The sequence below is a fragment of the Phoca vitulina genome, unplaced genomic scaffold (assembly GCF_004348235.1).
Source record: "Phoca vitulina isolate PV1807 unplaced genomic scaffold, GSC_HSeal_1.0 scaffold2, whole genome shotgun sequence".
Classification (NCBI taxonomy): domain Eukaryota; kingdom Metazoa; phylum Chordata; class Mammalia; order Carnivora; family Phocidae; genus Phoca; species Phoca vitulina.
This window is the reverse complement of record NW_022589705.1, coordinates 6,600,100-6,625,881: the sequence shown is the minus strand read 5'-3', so window position 1 is coordinate 6,625,881 and position 25,782 is coordinate 6,600,100. Positions and strand designations below refer to the sequence as shown.

Below are 25,782 nucleotides of genomic sequence, written 5' to 3'. Positions count from 1 at the left end.
GAGTTGAGAAAGACGAAGCTTTGTGATTTTAGCTGTAGCAGTCTGGAGTCTCCACATTGCTGAGCTGGAGTAAGGAGCTAGAGAGAAGCCTTGATTCAAATGTCACCATCCCTACAGAATTTTCATAGGTTTTCTTAAAAAGATGTTACTTAATCACCTGCTGTTTGCACAGATGTTTCTTCATTTGCTGTTTGTTCATAGGTCCATTTCCAGAGGCTTCACGTTTTGTTTTGTAAATTTTCACCACTTTCCCTGGAAGCAGGGAAGCAGAATCACACTGTCATGCTGGGTGTCATCTGGTTCACTTTTTAACTCAAAAATTGTTTTAAAAAGTTTAGTTTACCCTCATTCATTAACCATTTTCCTTGATCACCATTCCTTCTTGTGTCTTAGAACTTTGTTTTCTTTTTCCAGGAATAAACCAGGAGTTCATTTAATGAAGATATGTTACTAGTAAGTTCTCACTTTTTATCCAAAATGACCTTGTCCTTCTTTCTTGGTAGTTTTGTTGGGTACAAAATTCTAGATTGACAGCTTCCTCGATCTAAAAATATCCTATTGTCTTCTGGTTTTCATTGTTGTAACTGTAGCACTAACTACTGTGAATTTCATAAGTCAAGTCTTCTCTTGCTCTTTTAAAGACTTATTTTCAGTGGTTTGCTTCATAAGAGTGTCAACTCTGACTTCCCACTTTTGTAGGTCCTAGATTTTGTCTATCTTCCAGAACTTAGCTCAGTATGTCTAGATGTTGATTTATTTTCTAAACTCCACAAAGCTGATGTATGACTTTAAGCAAATGTGGAAAGTTCTCAGCCAAAATACCCTCAAATATCATCCCTAACCATTCTCTGTATCATCCTTCTGGGACTCTATAAGATGTCCGTTGGCCTTTACCATACGCTCTTGGTGACCTTTAACTTCTTCACACATTCTCTCTGTACTGTACTGCACTGTGTAATTTCCTAATCTTGGTCTTCTTTTAACTGTATGTTTTTGTCTAGATGTTTTGTTCTCAAATCTGATTTTTCTTCCCATGCACCTGTTATCCCCACCTCCACGATTTTTAATAGTCTCTCATTCTTGCTCAATTTTTGGACATTCTTCTATTCCTTATGCTTTTTGTATTTCAATGAATCTAAGCCATCAAGTATCAAAGGATACACGACTTTTTATACCAGTAACATAGCCAATATACTACAATGCCATCCCAATTTTAGAGATACTAAAATCTTTTCAATGTCTGAATACGCTCATCCAATAATTCCAATGTCTGCAATCATTACAGGCCAGATTCTGCTTTCTCCTAATTTTTTAATAATGACTTGCTTCTCATTTTTGTGACTTTGAATGAGTCCAAGATTATTATAACACTATCTATGAAAATTCTTGAAGATTGGGTTTGAAGTGCTTTCCTTAAAAGAGTTATATTAACACTTGTTTAAGTGCCTGGAAAACACTTCTAACCTGATACCACTTTAAGTCTTAGTTTTTCTGATGACATAGGTAGTTTAAGTCCGATTCCAAAACCATTTTAAGTGTCAGCTTGTAGACACCAATTCTAAGGGTAGGTTTTTCTTTTTTTTTTTTTTTTTAAAGATTTTATTTATTTATTTGAGAGAGAGAGAGAATGAGAGACAGAGCATGAGAGGGGTTAGGATCAGAGGGAGAAGCAGACTCCCTGCCAAACAGGGAGCCCGATGCGGGACTCGATCCCGGGACTCCAGGATCATGACCTGAGCTGAAGGCAGTCGCTTAACCAACTGAGCCACCCAGGCGCCCCACTAAGGGTAGGTTTTTCTTTTCCCCCCTTCCCCCCGCCCAGTTTTCTTTCTCTCCTCTCCTCAGGTAGGCTATTCTGGCTCATTCTTTCACTGAGTGTATCATATTTTGAGGTACCAGGTTTTGGAAGAGTATCTCACTCTGACCCCACCCTTATGTTGGCCCTATGCTCTGTCTCCCTTTTAAAGCTTAGCCCATTCCAAAGTCTTTAGGACACAAGGATTGGCAGAGCCTTTGGAGCAACTTTTTCAATACTTCTTTGGATTCACGCTTTTTGTTCCACCCCACTAAACCTTATTTTGAAAACTTTGTGAAGTCTTCAAAAATTTGAAATAACAATAAACACCCCATCTACTTTTCACTAAGATTTGCCAGTTGTTATTCTGCCACATTCATATGATCTCATATATCTATTTTACACACACACCCATTTGGCCTAACCATTTGAAAATAGTATGACACTTCATTCCTAGATATTTCAGCATGCATTTCCTAAGAAAAAGGACATTCTTCTGTATAAGGAAAAAATGATTGTCACCTAAGAAAATTAAACATTCCATATCATTAAGAATTCATATACAAATCTCCACAAATGTCTCTAAAATGGCTTTGATTGCTAGGTTTATTTAATTCAAGATCAAATCTAAGTTAATGCATTACACATTTTTTTAAAAAAAATATTTATTTTAGGGCGCCTGGGTGGCTCAGTTGGTTAAGCGACTGCCTTCGGCTCAGGTCATGATCCTGGAGTCCCTGGATCAAGTCCCGCATCGGGCTCCCTGCTCGGCGGGGAGCCTGCTTCTCCCTCTGACCCTCCCCCATCTCATGTGCTCTCTCTCTCTCTCTCTCTCATTCTCTCTGTCTCAAATAAATAAATAAAATCTTTAAAAATAAAAAAAAATAAAAAAAAATAAAAAATATTTATTTTAGAGAGACAGAGAGAGAGCATAGGGGGGGTGGGCACAGAGAGAAATGGATAAAGCCAAGCAGACTCCACACTGAGTGCAGAGCTGATGTCTCACAACCCTGAGATCATGACCTGAGCCGAAACCAAGAGTCTGACGCTTAACTGACTGTGCCACCCAGGTGCTCCCGTTACATGTTGTTTTTTGATCTGTTAACAGTCTCCCCACCTCTTTCACACAACAGTTACTTTAAAAATTCACACCAGGCATATTTGTAAATGTCCTACCTACATTGCACTTTTGTCTAATTGTTTCATATGATTAGACTGTCAAATATTTTTGGTTAAAATGCTACAGGTAATGAAGTGGAGCTTTGTTTTGTACTGGTCTCAATCTACCAATAACTAATGCTGTGGCTGGATGGGCCTCTGTGGTTCCTATTATGATTGCAAGACACTTCAGCAACAACCATCAGGAAACTGAAGAAATAAAGATTTATGACTTACAAGACCTGGAAATTACACAGTACACCTGGGCCCACATAGCAAGGTTGCAGAGGGAGATGGGGGTGGGGGGTGGGGGTGCAGGGGGAGACACACACACAGGACCAGGGGTTCCATGTTTACTGAGGTTGGGGGTAGGTCTAGGGTTTCATGGGCTCACTCCTTATTGGTGAATTTAAAACAGGAGAATGGGAATTATTTAAAGTGTGGAAAAGACAAGTGGTTCAAATGGTCACTTACTGAAATCAACCAAGATTTGTAAATCAAAGGAGCCTCCTTGGGGAAAGGAGGCCTGGCTCTTTATCTAGTTGTGTGGCTGGCAATGTGTTTAGTCAGAAAGTTGTCTTTGAAGTGGATGCCTTGGCAATCAAAGCTTAAGCCAGACACTCGCTTACAAAAAAAAGAAAAAAACAAAAATCAAAGGAAAAAACAAAAAACAAAAAACCCAGGGCTTAAGCTACAGCTTTGAGTATCTTCCTCGCTAGCTCAGCAATACATTTAAAGATTTTTTAAAACCAATCTTATCCAGCATTTCAGATGTTTTATACCATTAGGAGGGTTCCTCAGTGCATGCAGTCAGTCTACCATATTGTCAGAAACAGAGGTCACTATATATTGCCTTTCCAGATCAACAGTAACAACTTTATAAATGAAAGAATAGTGACATATTTACCACCACCTAAGGCCATGAAAAGGGGAAGCTTGAGACAAAACCTTGGATTAGGTGTTTTATCCTACCAATTCATTTTTGCAAGTATTATCTTTAAAATGTAGAGGCCAATTTGGGTGTTTGTTGGAGTTTAGAACTCAAGTCTCAAATAAGTGAAGGACAAGCTAAATATTTAAGAGTTGAGGACAGATATTAAAGCCTTGGGGCCTTGCATCTACATTTTTTCTCATCTCATTAGTAAAAAGGGAGAAACTACATTTCTAACTTGCCCCTTTTCATGGCAATAGCAGGAAGAGGAAATAGGGAAAAAAAGGAAACTATAGTTTCCTTATCACAACTTACCATTTGTCAACCTTGTGCTATAAATGACCTCTTGTCCATATTAATTCCAGGAGCTAGGTATAACTATCCTAATTTGACAAATAAAGTGAAACTCAGAGTTCATACAGGTAACTGGTTAAACAAAGTTTACCAGTTCAAACCAAAGGGTTCATGTGGCCCAACGGCCAAAACTCGATTTTTCCACTACACAAAATGCATCCAGAAAGGTAACAATTTGAAGTTCCATTCTGATATTTCACTTGGTTATTCATGGCCATAGTTCTGCATGACCTAAAGAAAAACCAAAGTCAAATTTCTTGAAAAACAATCTATACTCAATCACTTATCTAACCCACTGTATTCTTACTGCTGCTTCAAATGGAATAGCTCTCCCTATGGCTTCTATATTGCTCAACTCAGTGGCCATTGTACCTTTACTTCATCTCTTGTTCTAACACTTGATTTCAAGGATACTCCTTTTGAAACCCCTTATGAAACCTCTCTCATCTTCCATTATGGCTCCTCTGCCTTTCCTCCAAAAATAATCCAGTCTTCTTATAGAATCTTTTTTTTTTTTTTAATATACTCCTTAAATGTTTCCTCTGCTACCATAAGTACCCTACTCTTACCATTCTATGACTTTCCTAGGCAATAACATATCTTACATTGTTTTAGTTAACAACATTATGCTAATGGCTCAACTTTTGACAGGTGTTTGCTGAATGCCTATCATGTGCTAGCCATTTTTCAGTGACAAGACAGACGGGATCCTGATGGATCTTAGAGGCTCTGTCTGCAGCTCAGTTATTTTTCATGAGCACCAGAACCATGGACACCCACACCTTCATTCTCCACGGGTACCTAAAACTCAACATGCCTCCCAAACTGAATTCATTTCTCTCCACTCATTATCTATTCCTTTTTCCCACTCTTTATTATTTTAATAGGGGTCATATAAAATATGCCTAAGGTAAGGACCACCTGGCCTCAATTACTGGTCTGTTTTACTTTCTACATCTCTCTAAAATTTGACTGCTAGTTTCCATCTCCACTACCAGATAGCTAGTTTAGGCCTCATCTAGATTACTCACAGCCGACAACTCTCTCTCCACTTCCAATATTCTCCATAATCCATTCTTCACAGTTTAAAACAAACTTTCAAAAAGGCAAGTCAGATTATATCAGCTCTCTCAAGCCCTATTCTTGGATAATTCTTTAAGAAGAATTCTTAAAATTCTTCAAGGGCTCCTTGTTAGCATCAGTGAAAGCCCCAAACCCTTTAACATGACTCTCAAGGCACTGCTTAAAAAGGACCCTGGCTTAGTTCTCCAGCTTAGTATTTTACTGCTCCAACTAATATTCTAATCCAAGCTGAACTTCTCAGGTCCTGGAATATATAAATACATTCCCTTTCATTTTCAGACTTTTCTATATTTTATTCTCTCTTCACTCTTTGCCTGGTCCCCTGTCATCATATTTTTATGAGTGAAAGAGATCACTTCCCTGATCAACAAAGTTTGGTGTTAGAGCCTTTCCTGTATGTTCCTACTATATTCTTTGTTGATCCCATCATAACACGCATTGTTCTCATATAGAGTCTAAACACTTGTGAAGGCAGGGACTGTAATTTATCTTGTTCACTTCTATATCTCCAGTGCCTGGCATACAGTAAACATTTTTCAAGCAAACTAATGATTAAATCTCAACTCAAAGAGGAAGAAAAAAAGGAATTCATTTGCAAACTTTTTCAATTTTCTAATTTAATAGAAATAACCAAAACAATGTGGCTTTCAAACAAGGCTTTAAACTAATCTAATACAACTTCTACAACACATTCCAGAGCATTATAACAAGAAATATTTACAGGCAGCTAATGTATTAAATAACCATGAAAAAGAAAATCTTGCTTTTAATACACACCAGCAAAAAACACAGGAACGGAACAATTAGAAACTGCAACCTTGTTTTAAAAAATTAAATATGATTATTTAGAGAATACAATACCACAGAAACAGCACTTTTTCTTTAAGAATCATATTGAAGGGTAGTTAATTATGTGCAAAAATAATAGTAGTTGTAGTAGTAATAATAATAATAATAATAATAATAATAATGAGGGGAGGAGACCAGTTGAAATACTGGAAGCAAGGAACTAGTAAGGCTGTGAATTTAACCCTTTCGTGTGTATGTCTACATAGAAAATTAACAGGCTTTCAGATTGCACATACCGTTTTTATAGGCTTATATACATGTTTCACTGTGATTTAAAACATAGTAAATGCCTACATTTTTCAGACCAGGAGCAGACAAGCACTTTCTTCTTAAGACTGAAATTTAGGCCACACCTGAAAGGGAATATTGCAGTGGCACCTACAAAATCATTTGAGTGCCTTCCCACATACAAATTCGGTGCATTTTTGACTTTAAAGATTACTTGCTAGAAAAGGGCTAAACTTAATTTTGTACATTTTGTAGTATGATTATGACAAATATATCCAAATTGAGTTATTTTTGAAGATAATTTTCTCAGATACAATAAAAAATATATAAAAGACCACGAAGGCAAACACAAGGAACTAAGATGGAAGATATGCTTTACATGCATTTTGGCCAAGTAAAAGAAACCATTATATCCAAGAGTACATGTTGAAATCTGAAATGTCTATGTAAACTGTGGCATATAAATTTTTTTCTTAAAAAAGTACCTTCAATTTTTTTTACTCAAATACCTACTTTTAAAAAAATATGCAACTTTCCCCAATTTTTAAAATAAAATGCCACAATATATTGTCATAAGCTCCAGCATACATTTAAATTTCTTATTTTTTAAAAGATAGACTGGGTGATATGCATACAAACTTTCCTATAAAATCATCCGGGAGAGGACTATGACGTGCCTATTAGGCAACAGACCTAAAGCAGTGTTATTGCTTTATCAAGGAGGAGAGAACTGTGAGAAAACTAAAAGAAAGCATCCAGGTTCAGTTCAAGATCAAACTGATACACCTTGAAAACCTTGGATCATCTTTAGCAGATTAATAATACAGATGGTATGAATTAAGAATCTGATTGTTTTAATTAGGGGAGTTGGGGTGGGTGGATTTTACAAAACTACTCACCGATCCAATGCTGAGTATGCAAATAAGCAGTGTTGACTTCAACAAGAAATGAGATCTTTATACTTCCTGTGTTGTGAGTGGGAATGGGTAAGGGACTTAAAAAGGCCAAAGGAGAGGGGGCCACAGCATCTACTCCCATTTTGGATACTAAGAGATTGCTGAATAACATATGGTAGGCCAAAATCCAAGGGCACAGTCAGAAGACCTAAATCTACTGGCTTATTAACACTAATTACTAATAATTACATGGCAGGATACCTGCTGAGGTAATTGGTAAACCTACAATTTGCACACTATTAACCTTTTGCTTCTACTTAAAAGCATTATTTCTTTGGATTAACTAAAAATCTCAAAAACTGTTACAACAAAAAGTGAGAATTAACTGACTTTATATTATTTAAAATTCCTTTATATAAGACTAGAAGTCAGAAAGTACCTTGTTGATTCCAAAAAGAATAATTTCAACAGGGGATCCAATGCCTTATCATCTCTCTGTGGTAATGATTTGATGTTTCTATATAGAGCATGACCTACAATCTAACCATACTTTGGAACACGCACATGCTTCACCTTGCAAAACAGTTCCTTTACTCAATCAGCTGAGCCAAGTGCTAAAAAAAATACAAATTTAGGCCAGCAGAACAGACTGAGGAACAGTGTTCTGATGGGAGATGGGAACTGAAGTATTGCAAAACTTTGCACGTTTTTAAGGAAACACTTAACACCTCCAAATCTAAAATACTGCCTTTTAACAAAGAAAGAGTAAATTGCCTTCAGGAATTGATATTCAATGTTTGCTTTTTTGAAACATAAATTAATAGAAAAACATGACATCTGAGTATCAATTTAAGCTTTTATACTTTCTAACGGTTATATTAGACAGTGGCTGAACTGATTATCAGCTTAGGAACACAGTGATCAGTGTACAAGAAAAAAGCTTCAATGAAATCTAAATCTTCATTTAAGGGTGGTTTGTTGATAGCTATTTACTTAATAGTAAATCCTCAGTAATATGAATTGTCTTCTGTTAACAGAAATGGAGCCTATTAAATGTTGACAATAAAGTGGCTTTTCAAAAACCAATCTTAAAAGAAAAAAAAAAATTACACCTAACATGGAAATATCTTTAAGGGAACACATTATCTTTTAAGGCCCCAAATATCAAGAAATATTTACTTAAAATTTAGTTTCTCCCCCATTGGTAGAACCTATATAAAAGATTTATCTAAGAATCATGAAAAGGATTCATCTGAAGAGCAAGTATAAAATATTAGAAATCAATGGCTTGACAAAAGAAGTTATACTGCTACTCATCGCTTTCCAAAAATGTGCCCTTAGATACATCTGATAAACTGAAATCATAACAGTTGTGGGAAAGAGAGAAATGCACATAAATAAAGCATTTTAAAACGATTCTCTCCCTCTTATAAGAAAACTCTTCTTAGGTACCTGAAAATTTGAGTAAAATGATAAAACAGTTCGCTGTAAATTTTAAAGCTGAACTTAAAACAAAACTGAAAGAGAAGCTAGAAGGAAGCCACAGAATGAAGTCCGTCAACAGCAGTAATAAAATCAACACCACTTACATACACCATCAGAAGGCCTGAATAATATTCATGTTTACCCCCAACACTTGTTAAGAAAAGAAAAACAACCCAAAGGAATTTGTATAATAATTTCTTTAGAGCACTTTATTTGATTCAATATGCACTAAAAAATATTTACCTCTTAGACAATTATGTCAAATAATTTTTACTGAGTAGTCTACTGTCTGAACTGCAGAAGCTTAAGTTTTAAAAAGGCAAATGATTTGCCACAAATCTGCTGACGTCTGAAAAATATCTAATGGCAAGTCTTCTATTTTGGTCACTTTATATTCTAAGGTGTCCATACAAAAGTAGGACTAAATTTTTTAATCCAACAAAAGAGAAGCCTGTACACGGTCTAGAACACACATCTTGGATCTGAGCATCACAAATGAAGAGAAAAAAAATGAAACCAAGCCAAGGTGGTTTATCTGCCTCAGGGGCTGAACTCAGGGTAGTAAAGGTGGGTTTACTCCAGTAACCATTCAAGTGGGGATTGGCTCATTTTCAGGATTTACTTACAGGCCTCTTCTAAGTCCGTTAAGCCCCAGTCCATGCAAATGTCCCACTTGGTGGACAGATGAGTAATCTAACCCCACCGGGTTTATTTCAATAGTTTGATATTTAATAATAAGCTGCTTCTGAAGATTTTCTGAGAAGTCTGTTCTCTATTAAAATAAGATAGAACCTCAAAATATGAATGTGAACATTAGAAATAGACAGCATATATTACAAATCCATTCTTGATAGGAACATTAGTAAGAATACACATTAGCTTAAAAAACAGGCTCAGCAAATGTTGCTGATCTGCCAGAAGTTTTAGTTCACTATTTACAAATAAGACAAAGTGAAATACAGAAAATTTTACACATTTGGTAGTTGACAGATTACTGTTTGCCAATAGTGGTCTATCAGAAAACTGACATGAAGGAAGACTGGATAAGAGCCAGTTGTCACCTTCTCAATCAAATTTAAATGTACAGAAAACTATAGATTAATTTTGAAACAAACATTCTGCCTTTGATGGGAGTAACTGTATGATCAGATGATCTGATTGGGAAGTGCAATTCTGTGGAAATGTTTTTCTGGAAATGATTACTATATGATCTGCCACTCAAAAGTTACCATATTTATTTCAGCAGGCCATTAAAATTGATTAAATGATGATCAATGATGTTTCCTAGACTCTAGGTATAAATAGAAAATAAAACTACCGTTGAGTTCTTTAAGCCAATATAAAAACTAAGAGGCCCAACAGCATCAAAGTAAGAAAAAATATAATGGCATGATTCAGTGCACATCTGTACTGACATCGAAGTGGAATCCGAGCAACTTTGATTTTACCTAGAAAACAAACCAGTATGTATGTGTGTGGAAGGGGAGGCATGAAAGTTGTTTTTAACAGCTGTGCACTCTTGTCCCAAGAGACAATTTATCAAGCGACATGACCCTCAAGTATTTACTTGTACACCCAGCATCCTGAACCAATCAATACCACATGATCACCAACATCTGCCATTCTAAAGAACCATCCTCTTTAGTAACAGAAATCTTCAAATCATTTCACTTTTGCTTTTTGTTTTTACTTTTAAAGTTGCAAATAGAGTTCTCTCCCCCTTTCTTGATAAGAAGTGACTTCTGTCCATTACTTCAATCTAATACTGTGTAAAAGCTATCAGCTTCTTCAAGGAGGTGCCCACTGTAGGCAGGATATTCCAGCAACACTTAAATAAAAGGGTTTTTTTTTCTCTCTTTCTTTTTTTTTTTTTAAACAATTATTTAAGTTCATGTCATTTTACTTTATATGTACTGGTCTCTCATCTGACTTTAGGCGTTTCCTGCGGGGCTGTATAAAGTCTTCATCAGAGTCCTCAGTTACCTCACCATCATCCTCTTCCTGCTCAAACTCTGGCAAAGGTGCGAAGGTCCTGTCTGAGTAGATCTCTGTGAGTTTATCTTCAAAGTACAATGCAACTGCTTTCCCTGCCTGAGCTACTTCTGAATCAGCCTGCAAGCAAAAGATAGGAATATTCACCTATTGGTAATGCATATTCTTTCACCAAGTTTGCATGGTCTGAAAAGCTTACCTTCAAATTAATCTCTTGTGTTTCTGCATAAACTTGAACAACTTTCATCATCTAAAAAGGATACCAGAGTCAAAAAAAAAAAAGGGAAATTATAATCCTTTCTAAAGTTATGAAACTGCATAGGATTGGCGACGAAAGTCAGCCATACTAGGGGGAACAAATTGCTATAACCAGATTAAGTGCTTTCTAAAATTCTACAGAACACATGGAACCACTTTCTTTACAAAGTTCTGTTACTACAGCTGATGTGAAACCTCAAGAATGCTCTCAAATTCTGAATTAGTAAAGTCAATCTGAAATGGAGGTTGACTGAATACATCAATCTAATTAAGACAAAAAAACTAATCATATAAGAAATGTTGCTTTTTAAAAACTGCCAAACCATCAACAAACCACTTAGGATTCTATCTGTATGGCAATCTGTTAACCATAAATTATTTAACTATTACTAAAGCAGATAAAATGTGTCTTCTTCCTCGCAAATGTTAGCTACAATTCACAAAAGCACATTTATTTGAAAATAATCTAACTGGATTATAAAGTAAGACAAAAAAATGGGACTATATCAATTTAACTTCAAGTGAGTAAGGTTTTACTATACTCTGTGGTATAGTGCTACACTATACTTTTAACCTATAAGGATTTTTTTTTTCAAATTTTAAAAAAGTCACCTAGATGCTTCCAGAGGTAGCTATGAGTATACTTTAAATGATTTGATGTCCTTTTAATAATAAGTCATATGGCACCAAATTTCAACCACAATAAAGAAGATATTTTACTGTTAATCTTCCTAAAGATTTTGTAGATTCTTATCCAATTCCATTTTCTTCTCCTAGAATAATGAAAATCTTCCCTAACAATAAGAGACTTGCCTTTTCTCAAAGAAAACAAAACAATTTCCTTGAAGGAGTGAGTCATGTATCATATTTTTCCTCAAGGATAGCCCATCCTTATCCTCAAAAAAATACATAATCAAAGTTAATGAAAGTCATACTGCTGAGATCAAAAAATTCAACATTATATGGGCTACTATTCAAGATGAGCCACCAGAGATTAGTTTATGATATTATTATTTTGATATTATTAACCTACATTAATAATAAAATCAAAGGAACCAATACAAATGCCTTTCCTAAATGTACCCAAATATAAGCTATTTATAATCATTTCCCATATACTTAACTACAGACTACTTTCTATACTTGTATATCTCAACCCTCAACTTGTTCAAAAAGGCATATCCAATATACTTCAAATTATACACAGTAAACTTTCTTCATTAGAGCTGTGGATGCAATCAAATTTTACTTGTGACAGAACTGCAGCAGAAAAATTTTTTTGAATCAAATTAGAAAAATCTCTTAGCAGGAAAAACATAATTTAAAAAAAAAAAAAAGCAAAAAAAAACTAATAATCCAAGACTTTATAGTTTGGAAGCTAACATACTTCATTAAACCTTTCACAGTTCTTGAAGATCAAACGGACATCAGCCACAAAGTCATCTGGGATTTGGTAGTGTTGGGAATGTTTTTTCTGAAGCTTCTTTTTCACGGTGGATAAATCCATTGGTTTCTTTATAATTTTATAGTAGTTTGGTATCTAAAGAAACAAATAAATAAGGACAGATAAGGATTCTCCAAAAATGCCAAACTGTTTTATTTGAAAATGCATAGCACATTGATTGTAGAAAACAACATATGTTAATTATTGAGCCAGCTGCTTACAAATTTTAGGTATAGTGAAGGCACTTTAAATCTTATGCCCCAATCACGTATCATAAAAACCAAATCATATTCAGAATCTGTGCCAGTCTTAATGGTTAATGAAGGCCCCAAAAGCTCTATCTGCGGTAAGGAGATATGGAAAGAACGCAATCAGCAAGGGTAGCCAACCATTAGTGTTAAGGACACATCTGGCTCATCAGAATATTATGACTCCTGAAGAGTTTTGTTTTTTTTTAAAAAGGAAAGAAAAAATAAAAAGAACAAAATTTATTATGATTATTGTCATTAGAATGTTATCTTTTAGAGGCTAACTATATCACAAAGAACTCTGGACATAGAACAACAGAGGGAAAAAGAGCATAAATAACAAGAAAAATTTTATTAACCCTTTAGTGATCATGCCAGGGAGAGTTCTAACCCCAACTTCTGGCCAAAAATTTGTACCCTTGACAAACAATTGAACTTGTAGAAGCTATTTAGACAGTTGATGAAATGTTTGAAAGTTATTTTCTACTGTAAAGTCCCTGAACTTGAAGACAAACTTCCTAGTATCAGAGGATTACTATTTATACAAAACATCTTCCTTGTGTCTAGGCCTTTCGTGCTTTAAAATTCATTTCTGAGCCTACCCAGTAAACAAGTCTACTACTTAATATTCTATTATAGGCCTGGTATTCAACAATATCTTAATTCAACAAATGATGGTGAGCAAATGTGTGTAGCATATTCTCATTCCATTTATGAAGCCTGAGGACCCCTGATATTCCTTTTCCTATGGGACTTTACAGCTTTTATTCCTTATTAGTCTCCTTTAAGATAAACAAAGAGCATTGACTTGCAAAATTTCCAGTCCTTTCTTAATCTTGACTGTTCATAAAGAGGGCTTATCTTCATAACATTAAGAGCCAGTGTGAAAGATTCAATTTTACATTTTTATTCAAATTAATACTTACATAGAGACTGTTTTCTCCCAAGGTACAGAGCCTAGAATCATAGAACTGGAATTTTAGAAATAATTCAGTCCAGTACTCCCACTGTATGTTTAAAAAAGTAGAGGCAGAAAATTAAGTAGTTTCCCCAAAGTTTTAAGGCTGGTTAATGGAAGAACTGGGAGAAGTTAAGTCTTCTGACTCTTGGTCCAAGATTCTTTCCATTACACCCATATCCTTTATGTCCATTTTAAAAGTGAAAGAGGACACAGAAATTAAATTCATGAAGTTTTCATGACAACAACAAAACCTTTAAAAAACAAACTGCAATTTTTGACAAGTGAATTCCACATCCATAAGAGCCCTAATAAAACTTTAGATTAATAAATACTTACAACATTATCAGGTACTATGCTAAAACATTCTTTATACTATGTGTTCTTGGAATATCCAAAATGGGGAAAGAAATAGTATTAGAAAAGAAAATTTGAAGCTTGGAGAGGTTAAGATTATTCAAGAAGCCTGAGACAAGAAGTCTTAAGGCCACAGCCAACACTCTTAAGTCTTAATACTAAGTTTCTTCACCAGAGATGTCATAAAGTAAACAACTCACCGAAGCAGGAACTGGCTCCTGGAATTCAATACTTAATTCATGGCAATAGAGGTAAAGCAGAAGACGTTCACATTTCTGGCCCCAAAAAAAGAAAGGAAAACTCATGAAATGTTTTTCCCCTAATAAGATATTCTTTTTTTTTTTCCTTAAGAGAACTTTATCAGTACAAACCATTATTACAACAAACTGAACATATGCTTCCTATATATTGACTTATCTAACTAAGTACACATACCCAAAGAAAACCATCTTGTTTCCCATTTAGTTTTGAGACTCTCTTCTGTTCTACTTTAAATGAATTTCTGGGGGCGCCTGGGTGGCTCAGTTGGTTAAGCGATTGCCTTTGGCTCAGGTCATGATCCTGGAGTCCCGGGATCGAGTCCCACATCGGGCTCCCTGCTCAGCAGGGAGTCTGCTTCTCCCTCTGACCCTCCTCCCTCTCATGCTCTCTGTCTCTCATTCTCTCTCTCGCAAATAAATAAAATCTTAAAAAAAAAAAAATTAAATGAATTTCTGTTCTACTTTAAATGAATTTATCGAAGATAAGAGTGCTTTTGTTCTTAGACAATGACTAAGGTAATTTATCTACTACTGACTATTTACAGAAATGGAAAGGAGTCAGTCATAAAAGCAACATACAGCATTTTGTGCAAAAATTTATAAATTACTAGGTAATCCTATAAATCCTATAAATCTTAGTAATTAGGATTACCTAGTAATCTTTTTTTTTTTTTTAAAGATTTTATTTATTTGACAGAGAGACAGTGGGAGAGGGAAAACAAGCAGGGGGAGTGGGAGAGGGAGAAGCAGGCCTCCCACTGAGCAGGCAGCCCGATGCAGGGCTCAATCCCAGGACCCTGAGATCACAACCTGAGCCGAAGGCAGACGCTTAACGACTGAGCCACCCAGGTGCCCCAGGATTACCTAGTAATCTATAAATTACTGCTGTTGCTATTCACTGTAATTCTCTGATGCAAGCAGGACACATATTATTCTTTCTTTTCCTGAAGTGATTCCATGCAGGCCCAAAATTAAATACAAACTACGTCTTCTCAATACAATTCTAGAATTTTTTTATACAGTCAGAAAATGAAATGCATTTTACATTTAGTTTTCATTTGCTTAAACTTCTTTTAATAGAAGTTTATACACGCTAAACAGATAGTAGAGGGGGATTTTGCAAGTATATACATCAGGATCAGAGCCAAACATAACTGTAATGACCACAGAGATTTTGATTTTGGAGATGAGACCAGATCAGCAGAAATCTGAGTGAAATTAGGAGAGGATTCTGGGTTTCATTTTTAATGACAGAAAGCTATTAGAGGATTTTAAGCAAGGAAGTGGCAGACTTGTCTATATTTTTAAAAAGAATACTATGTAGAGGCGCCTGAGTGGCTCAGTCGGTTGGGCGTCTGACTCTTGATTTTGGCTCGGGTCATGGTCTCAGGGTTGCAGGATCAAGCCCTGACTTGGGCTCTGCGCGGAGCTGGCTTCAGATTCTCACTCCCTCTCCTTCTGCCCGTCCCCCCTCTCGTGCTCTCTAAAATCTTTTTAAAAAAAGAACACTATGTACAGTACAGAAAACTATAGTAGGAAGAGGCAAGACTTAACTCAGGGAGTCTGAGTGAAGAGTTTATTATGGTAGTGCAGATGAACAACCATGATGGCTATCTCAGAAGGTGATGGTGAGGACAAGTAAGAAAATCGTATTATGGTCATTTCTGATTCTTTTACTTCTAATAGATTTCTGGCTTGAGCAACAGAAAGAAATGGTGGTACCTTTTAATGATGGGAAATACCAGATGAAGAGTGCAGTTTTTTATGTTGTTATTTAATTGTTTATTATTTATGTTCTTTTTGAAATCAAGCTTTTGGTTGGGACATGTTAAATTTGAAGAAGCTGGGTGTAAAAGTCTAGAGGTGCATAGCCAGACAACTACAGAATCCCTGATAATAAATCCAACTTTATCTGACACTTACCCTTTGGTCCACGGGGCTTAACCCTTGTGCAGTTTTCCCCTTCTTACTATGTTGCAAATTATCACAATCATATTCAACTTCTGGTTTCCCAATATCTCTGCAAAATGTGCATATCCAGTCCCCACTAAAGAGGGAAACAGGCAATTAGTCCTTGTAATTATAAAAAAACCCACTCTAGAGAAGCTAGTTCTCTGGAGGTAAGTCTCCAGTTTGTTTTCTTTCCTTTCCATAGTCTTTCAGGGGAAGAGAGGCTCTATTCTTGTCAGATCTCATAAAGTGAAGCTGTATGATAAAAGCTTCCCAAAACTTTTCCCAGTCATTCTTCAATTAATTACTTTCTAGAAAGCTTTATGAAACTGGTAGCCCTGCATTTCAAAAGGGATCTCTTCGTAACACCAAGTAGATGATCAGTACTTACAGCATAAGGCTGACTGTCAACCCCAGTACTACCTCTCACAATGACGCCACACTCATGAATAAGGAAAGAGTATGGGATATGGAATTCCTCGGGTATCCCATACTGGTTTGGCATGTGTTAAATATGCCAAAAATAAAACAATTCTTCACGCCAGTCAAAAGCCAAGAATACACACACACACCTCTATAAATACAAACACATGTACATAGACCCCTTACCTTTCAACTTTGCTTAGTCTATAGTTTGTTTACATCAGGATTTCCATCAAACTGTAAATTCTAAAATGATTCATTCCCAGTAATTCTCCCCTACTCTCCCCTGCCATAAAGAAATTCTAAATCTAGAGATTGTACTAGTCTTTGCCAACAGTTCCAATTCCTTCCAAAGTATCAGCCTTTGAGAGAAAGCATTCAGTGGCAAAATTCTAACATTCCAGCAGATGTTACTACCCAAAGGGAAGAAAAATATGAAAAGCCTTAATTACAACATCAAAATGTCAATACTTTTCTTCTATAAAGAGTAAAGTAAAAGAAGGTCCTTATTACATTTCTGGCAAATGACTATTCCTCTCTTAAGACCCAGGTAAGAATTAGGATTCTTCAGAAAAATATTCTGGCACTGTTTATATATCCACCATTTTTCTAATCCAAAAAGTTGAATTATACAAAATGAGTAGCATTTACTCAACTAAAATCACTGCTTCTTAGGACTGAGAGGAAATGTGAATGTTTTATTTAAAGGCAGAAAAAAAGCTGGGCTTTCCCAAGAACACTATTTACTGTCACCTAAAAGGGTAATTTGGGGTAAGAGCTTGGGAAGGGGGAAGGTCTCTGAAATCAACTGGAGACAAAATGGCACGAACACAACTTGTTAAATGAGAAATGTGCACACAGGGCTATAGGCTGGCACTACAACGAGCTGCCCCCACTGGTCAAGAGGAAGTGATAACTAAAAACTTCAAGATGTTGAAGGTGTTTTTACGAAGGACTTTTTCCTTTAAAATGCCTTTTAAGAGCTTTCAAACTTTAGAAAAGTGGGTTCTAGGTAAGACCCAACAGAGTTGCCTCCAACTGCATGGTATTCTTAAATGAAATTATTGTAGATCCTATTAAGATTGATGGCAATAGATAAAAAAATTCAGCTTCAATAGGAAATCGACTAACTTCTCCAACACCCCAGGCCCCTGCCTCTCATAATTTAGAGTGTTATCTACTTTGTTTACACTAAGTATAAACTGAAGGCCAGGAAATAGTCTGCTTTTTATCATTCATACACTACTTAGATCTTGGACATTTCACCATTCAGCTGTTAGTTTCTCTAGAAGGTAATAACAAAGGAATAATAGGCTCCCTGTTTTACAGAACAGTATGCATTGGTTAGGAAGGCCATCTGCATGAACAACTTTCTGTTTTGTTTTGTTTTTTTAGCTTATAAAAATAAACAAGAACAAAAAAATCAATTATCTCACTGGTACCTTGGAAAGCTAAGAAGTGTTGGAACATGACAAGTTAGATGAAAGACCTTTGGACATTTTTCACAGCATAACAGATCCCCTCCATTTTGGCAGACAGCACACCAGTCTTCATTTGGGTCATCATCTTTGCTATTGCCATCTCCTCCAATCCTTGACGACCTGTGTACGAGGCTTCGAATTGGGGACTTTCCATTAACAAGACTGCTGAGCCCTGACTGTTTGCAGCTTTCATTTGTATCTGCAGGTTCAGTTTTCACGTGGTTTTCCAGGCTTGCTAATGCGTCCAACTCACTCTCCAGATGCAGGCTGGCTGAGAGAGGTGGTGTCAAGCTACTCTCAGGACTGCTCAGCTAAAACAAACAAGGACAGATTCTTAAAGAACTGTTTAATCCTTAGTGTGTGCAATGTGCACGTAACTTAAGAGTTATGTCAATACACATACATATATGCTAACATAACTTAAAAATTAATTTGGAAATGACATTAGTGACATAAAGTAACGAAAATTATTAGGCATGTTAATTTATTATTTTATAGAACACTCTAATAATGGTTCATTTGGATACTAAGAAAATTTAACTGTTAAGCACACTGATTGTAAAGTGAGCATAGGGTTATACTTTTCCTACAAAGAGCTAAGATACCCTATTTTTCACACAAGAATCTGTTGCATAGCTTTTAAGAAATGTTACTCTGCCTACTTATCATTTTACTAAAGTAAGAAGATTGTGACAATAGTAAAAGAAATCTTTTACCACCCTTTTGCACCCAGTTTTCTGGGGGCACTTTCCAAACCGGATACTGGATGAAGATGTGACACCACAAATACAAGGCTAAATCCCTTTGCTCTTAAATGTACATATACTGTGTTAAATATGCTAATACTCCAAGTTGAAATGTCTATATGCCAACCATGTAGAAAATGACACCTAAGCCTGGGCAGGAAGAAAAAACCAAGATCAAAATTTATTGCGTGGGGGCGAGGGGGATGGCACAGGAGGAGGAAGAGAAGGTGGCTTTCCTTCATTCTATATTGTAAATTGTATAAAATGTTCTATCTGAAAAACTCCTAAATGGTTAATTATTCATAAGCCAAAGGCAATCTTCCCATCACACAACTCTTTCAGCATTAAACTTCTTTCATGTCACCAGTCCTAATCCTGAGCTCACAGGTCCAGGAAAATAGTCAAGGATCTTTGGTGGCCTAAGACTCAATGTGACTGTTGAGATGATTAATAAAGTCAAAACAAAATAGAACCCGATTGAGAATCATGGCAAAAATACTAACCAATAACAAACTAAAAGATACTTCAAATTTGTCAAATCTTTTGTGATAAATTGCAGCTGACACTTAGATGAAAAACTTGAATTACAGAAAGATATTTGAATTATACCAGGCATAAATATCCAAAAATAAATAAATGTCCATAGAACCACTATTCAGTCTAATAGGGAGAGCTAGAGATTCCATGAAGTGGCCTCCTTGAATCCCTGACAGACCCCAGTGGGAGCTTACCATGCAGGCACTCCTCCTGCCATCCTCTGTCTTTTCTTGTTTAACAGCTCCTGAAAAGCTACATATTTCATCTTCAGTCCCAGGTTCTTGCTTGACCTTCACTTGATCAGACTTAAAACTAAGACTTGTCTTCTCAGCAGTTCTTCCTGATGACCCACAGCTAATAAAAAACAATAAAAAATGTCACATGTCTGTATAATATACATAAAACCAAATACACAAAAAGTAATATTCATTAAAGTAAAAACAGACCATGTATTAACTTTCTATAAGATAAAGACACCTCATAATGCAGGTAAGAAAAATATGATACAAGCTTAGCTTCAGATTCTTTAAAAACGTAGATCAAACTTTCAAAACACCCTAAAAACATATTTTTGGTGTGAGGCACTTATACTAAGTCATTTAAACCATTTTCCCAGACTAGTTAATACAGAATGTTAGCGACTGCTTTTCTCTATAAAAGTAGTTTTGATTCTTCTCTGCCCCCAAACAAATGAAGAAAACCTTAATAGTTGTTCATGAAGCCTCCTCAAAGGAAACTCTATTTTAGCTTGTGAGAGCAGGAAATTGGGAGAAGAGGATAACAAGTAGTCAACAGCCCCGAATATCCTTATTTGAATAAACAAAATGATAGGCTAAGAGGACAGCTATATGACTAATCAGTTCTATCTAGACCACAAAGTAAAACCACTGGCAAGAGAAGTGAATAACTAGTAAGACTGTACTGCTATTGAGAATAAATACCTTTTTACTCAATTTGTACTTTTCTTTTAAAAGTACTGATTATTTAAAGTATAATTAAAAAGTCAAGCAAGTATTTAATAGCACTAGTCTTCAAAATGCACACACACACCCAAATAAAAAAAAATTCATGTAGCTTAAATCTTTCCTGCATTGTACTAAATTATTCAAAGTATAAAAATCAGGCAACATTTATTCTATTTTTTTTAACATTTATTCCATTTTATGTTAACATACTCCACACACCACCCCATTTCTTAGCTTTGTCCACCAAAAAGGCATAACAAGCAATTCAGCAGCAACGAGTGCCCCTAGTACCCAGGAGACTGTCTCCAAGCACTCTTTCCTCACTAACACAACCAGGATTTCTTAGAAAAATGGTGGGCTCTAGGCCTGAGGCAGGAAATATGTTAAGACAAACCTGGAACATCATTTCAGAACAGGAAATAAGGAAGCTTTCAAAGACTACTGGGGTTATACCAAAGACCTAAGGAGCCAACTTGTAAAAGCTCTGACAGGCCAAATATGGAACAATATAACCCATTAATAAAAATAACATCTATAATAGTTTGTAATATATAAAATGTTTAAATATATGAGTTCATGAAGGTAATAAAAAAAACTCAAACAAAACAAAACAAAAAAACACTCGCTGGTCACTGTTGGAAGGTGCTGGGAACCAACTCACTATTATGAAAACAGAAATAAAAAACAATCTCTTCTGCCTGTCCTATAACCAAACAGGTGATGACAGAAAAGTTTCTCTTTATAGAAATATTCTGAACTAGTAGATAAAAAAAAATAACACAATAATTAAAATATTGTTATTTTTCAACAAATTAAAAAAAAAAAAGAACTAGGCAATGATCAATTAATGGTTGCTGTCACAAACAAAAACCACCAAATGTTATGTGCCCCTGATGGAAGTACATGCCACCATCAATGAAGTATTCTTCCCACCCCACCCTCCCCCTGATCAAACCTCCTGATCAAAATTATCAATACAGAGGAAAAAAACAGCACATACTGTATTTAAATGACAAGGTGGGGGAAAACTCTGTATGAGAAACAATATATTTCTTCATCATATAAATTGATTTTGACCTCAATATATCTGTTGATGGCAATGTTTCAAAATAATCCAAACCAGGGAGGAATACATGGGAAGAAAGAAGAGATAAGACTGGCTATAACTTGGTAACTGTTGAAGCCAGGTGATAAGTATAGGAGTTCAATGTAATTTTCTACTTTTTAAAATACATATTTAAATTTTTTCTTAAGGAAAAAAAAAACTACTAATAATGTTAATACTCACCTGCCTCGACTGCCAGTACTAGAGGTACTAGGGGGTCTCACAGGTGTGTGAGAATTGGATAAACCTGGAAAATAATATGTCAAAATGAATATCAATGCAGATAAGAATATTCAGAATTCTACCTAGCAGTTACAGAATTAAAGATTACTATAATGCAATTTAGCAATTCTTGGAAATCAGACCTAACCTTAATGTCAAAATCAGGGATGGCCATGTAAAACCCTTGGCAGGGAAGTCATCAACCAGTTTCTGTCAGCTGAGCCCAGACAGGATTCTCAGAATTCTCCTCAGAGCAACACTATCCAATCAATGAAAACTACCAGGTCAAGAGAAAGCTATTTGCCACCTTGCCCCAAGTCATCTGGTAAATCTCCTACTTAGATTCCCAGTAATTATTCTTTCTTTTAGAAGTCCTGGAATAATTATATTAAACCTTAAAAATTCTACAACTAAAAATCACATTAATGATGCATCTCATGAAAGACTCACATTTAAATGTGAACTATTTTTACTCTAGAAATAATAAGGTGGTCTGTTTCAGTAAGAAATAAGTAACATTTAATTTAATCAAAAAAAATACACTCCATAACCACTTCTGCACTGTCAATCTGTTTGGAGTTGCTTTAATCATTCATTCATGATAACAGGTCAATAAAATAACCGGGATTTTGGAAGAGATGTGTATCTCATAGACTTGATTAGTCACAACTTTGTTTCCAGTAAATTTAAATTTTTGTTTTAAAATTGCAATTTGAAAATTTACTTGTCTTTCCTCAACTCTTGTTTTTTTTTTTAAATTTTTCAATATCTTGCAAGTTTTAAACTTGGGATGAAACCAAAGAACTCTTCAACTGACCATCTGTATCATAAAATATAAGCAAATGCATCTACAAATCTCGCCAAGAATGTGAAAACAGCTAGGGGTTGAGGGAGGGGTAATTAACAGCTCTGAACAGTGTATACTACAGATACATTACTTCAGTTAGCTGAAAACTGCCAACAGTATTTGAAGAGATATAATTAGAAAGAGCAATTAGGAAAAAAAATATGATCTGATACTATGATGGTTAATTTTATGTATCAATTTGGCTAGAATATGGCTACTCAGTTGTTTGGCCAAACACCAATCTAGATGTTGCTGTGAAGGTATCTTTAGATGTGATTAACATTTTAATCAGGAGATTCTGCCTAAGCCGATCAAGCTCCACAATGTGGGTGGGTGTCATCCAATCAGTTAAAGACCTTGAGAGAAAGGACTGAGGTCCCCAGAAGAAGGAATTTTGCCTCCAGACTGAAGCCTGTAACATCAACTTTCCCCTGGGTCTCCAGCCTATTAACCTGCCCTATGGCTTGCCAGTCCTAACAATCATATGAGCCAATTCCTTAAAATCTCTCTCTCTACATATACACACACACACACACACATACTCCTATTCGTTCTGTTTTTCTGGAAAACCCTAATATATACATATACAGTTGACCCTTAAACAATGTGAGAGTTAGGGACATTGACCTGACCCCCAATTGGGCAAAAATCGCATATAACTTTTGACTCCCTAAAAACTACTAATAGCCTACTGTTGACCAGAAGCCTTACCGATAATTAACACGTATTTTGCATGGTACGTATATTATATACTGTATTCTTACAGTAAAGTAAGCCAAAGAAAATGTTAAGAAAATCATAAGGAAAAGAAAATACACTTACAGTACTGCATTCTTTGAAAAGAATCCACATATATGTGGACCTGTGCAGTTCAAACCCGTGTTGTTCAAGGGTCAGCTGTAACAAAAGAAATGAGGCAGCACCTCTGATGGCTTTACCTGATGATCCTGGAGACAGGGCAGAGGGTCCTGGGGAGGGATTCATGGTGCTTGTAGGCTGTGGGGGTAGGTGACTGCCTGAGATGTATCTACTTAGTAGATTATCTAAACTACTTGAACCAGCATCTTCCAACTAAAGAGAAAGAATGAAATGATAAATTTGCTTTGATTAAAGCAGAAGAGAAGCTATTAATTTCATTAGTATAATTGCTTATGTTCACAGTTTACTAACAGATTATTTTATCAAACTTGGCTTAATTGTTGCTTCCTCAGCCTCTCCTGAGGACCCACACAGTTTAAAGTTTTTGTGAACAAAGCTATAATACTATTCAGCAAATACCTGGGGCAGCTCAAGACAAAACCCAACAAATCACTAAATCCCTCATGTTCTACTATGAAAATAAAATAGCTCTGACACACACTGACACTTTTGCCTTTTCTCAAAGTTGATGAAGACCCTATTTATCAGCATTCTTGTCCATCTAGTCTTCCTCTCTTTATTCCAACATTCAGTCCTGCCAGAATCACTCACCTCAAGAGAAATTTAATCATGTCAGCGCCTAACTTTAAAGCTTTAAAAGATTTCAAAATCAAAATAAAGCCCTTAGCCTGGGATATAAGGCCGCTTATTACACAGGGGCAGCCCACAGGAAAACTGAGCCATTTTCTCACTTACAGGCAAGGCAGTAGGTTAAAGCCAGAGGACCAGGCAACCTAAACATCAATTTCCTCTCTTTAAAACCTCCCAACTACACTGAAGAACTGTAATGATGAAATAGAAAATATTTATGTAAGAAACAGTAAATACTATTTAATTATGAAAATTACCTTAAGAAAAATGTTGTACTATTCCATAAGAGGTGGCCAAACCATTCTTAAACAACTGCCAATCTTGCTTATTGGTCTAACTTGTGCCTATACTTGCCCCCCCCTTTTTTTGAAAGATTTTATTTATTTATTTGACACAGAGAGAGAGAGAGAGACCGCCTAAGAGGGAACACAAGCAGGGGGAGAGCGAGAGGGAGAAGCAGGCTTCCCGCCGAGCAGGGAGCCCGATGTGGGGCTCAATCCCAGGACCCTGGGATCATGACCTGAGCTGAAGGCAGACGCTTAACGACTGAGCCACCCAGGCGCCCCTATACTTGCCCCTTTTAAGCTTCTTTCCCACTAGAGGCAAATTACTTTTTATGCAAACCTACTTATTCAAGACAGAAAACTGAACACATACAGTTACTTCTTGTTCTCCTTTCCTCTCAAAATTGCACTGATTTTCATAGTTATAAAACAGGAAAGGATGTCATCAAAGTAGAAACTTTGAAGAAAATTATAGAAATTAAAGCAAGGTAGAATGGGATCAATAGAAAAATGATCAAAATAAAGCAGGTCACAACATACACAGGCAAGGGAGGACTCTCCTAAAAAGTAAATAGGACTTTCTCGTTGAAGCCCTTAAAAAACTTCACATCAGAAACATAAAGGGCTGAAGGTGATAGCAGGTAGTGGGCTCATTGGGAGGCAATTAAGGGGTACTGGGAGTTGTGCCTGCCCACTAGAAGAGTGGACAGATTAGGAAGAGGCAAACTGGAAGTACATAAAACGGCCCCCATGACATCACTACAGCCCCCAACAAGGAAATGCTAGCTGAAACATTCACCCCCAGGTCTCACTGGACACGGATGAAGAGTAAGCATTAATAAAGTTATAAGTCTAACTGGAAAAACATTAATTCATTTATTGATTAAATCAATGTTCTTTGAGCATGTATAATTTCTATGAATTAAAAGGAAAAAGACAATCCACAGAAAAAATACAAATCATCAATGAACCTATGAAAAGGCAACCAAGCACACAAATGAAAGAAATGTAATCAAAAGAAATGAAATCAATATCTTTTTACCTATCAGATTGGTAAAGATGGGGAGAAAAAGACTGATTCATTTATTTTATTTTTATTTTTTTAAAGATTTTATTTATTTATTTGACAGAGAGAGAGAACACAAGTAGGCAGAGCGGCAGGCAGAGACAGAGGGAGAAGCAGGCTCCCCGCTGAGCAGGGAGCCCGACGCAGGGCTCGATCCCAGGACCCTGGGATCATGACCTGAGCCGAAGGCAGATGGTTAACCGACTGAGCCACCCAGGTGCCCCAAGACTGATTCATTTAGTTAGTACTAAGAGCACATACAGAAATGGGTATCCCATAACATTTAAGTTTACATATGAATATCAGAAATGCATAGTTTTCCCAAAACTTCATAATATCCAATACAGTATC

At 36.0% G+C, this 25,782-nt stretch overlaps 1 protein-coding gene across 2 annotated transcripts in view; it reads right to left on the bottom strand.

The window, feature by feature from the left end:
* Nucleotides 1–6,939: 6,939 nt before the first annotated feature.
* The window catches only part of TRIM33 (tripartite motif containing 33), a 112,189-nt gene continuing 93,346 nt past the window's right edge, over nt 6,940–25,782 (bottom strand). Inside the window, exons 12-20 of one of the 2 annotated variants that reach the window (XM_032421007.1) lie at nt 23,511–23,643; nt 21,687–21,750; nt 19,628–19,787; nt 18,112–18,461; nt 16,220–16,343; nt 14,237–14,311; nt 12,417–12,569; nt 10,971–11,021; nt 6,940–10,891 (exon numbers count right to left, since the gene is read on the bottom strand). In XM_032421007.1, the coding sequence (XP_032276898.1) occupies nt 10,679–10,891; nt 10,971–11,021; nt 12,417–12,569; nt 14,237–14,311; nt 16,220–16,343; nt 18,112–18,461; nt 19,628–19,787; nt 21,687–21,750; nt 23,511–23,643 (1,323 nt within the window). In that variant the 3' untranslated portion in view covers nt 6,940–10,678. The remainder of the gene's footprint in view (nt 10,892–10,970; nt 11,022–12,416; nt 12,570–14,236; nt 14,312–16,219; nt 16,344–18,111; nt 18,462–19,627; nt 19,788–21,686; nt 21,751–23,510; nt 23,644–25,782) is intronic. The other variant, XM_032421016.1, reaches the window with a different exon arrangement.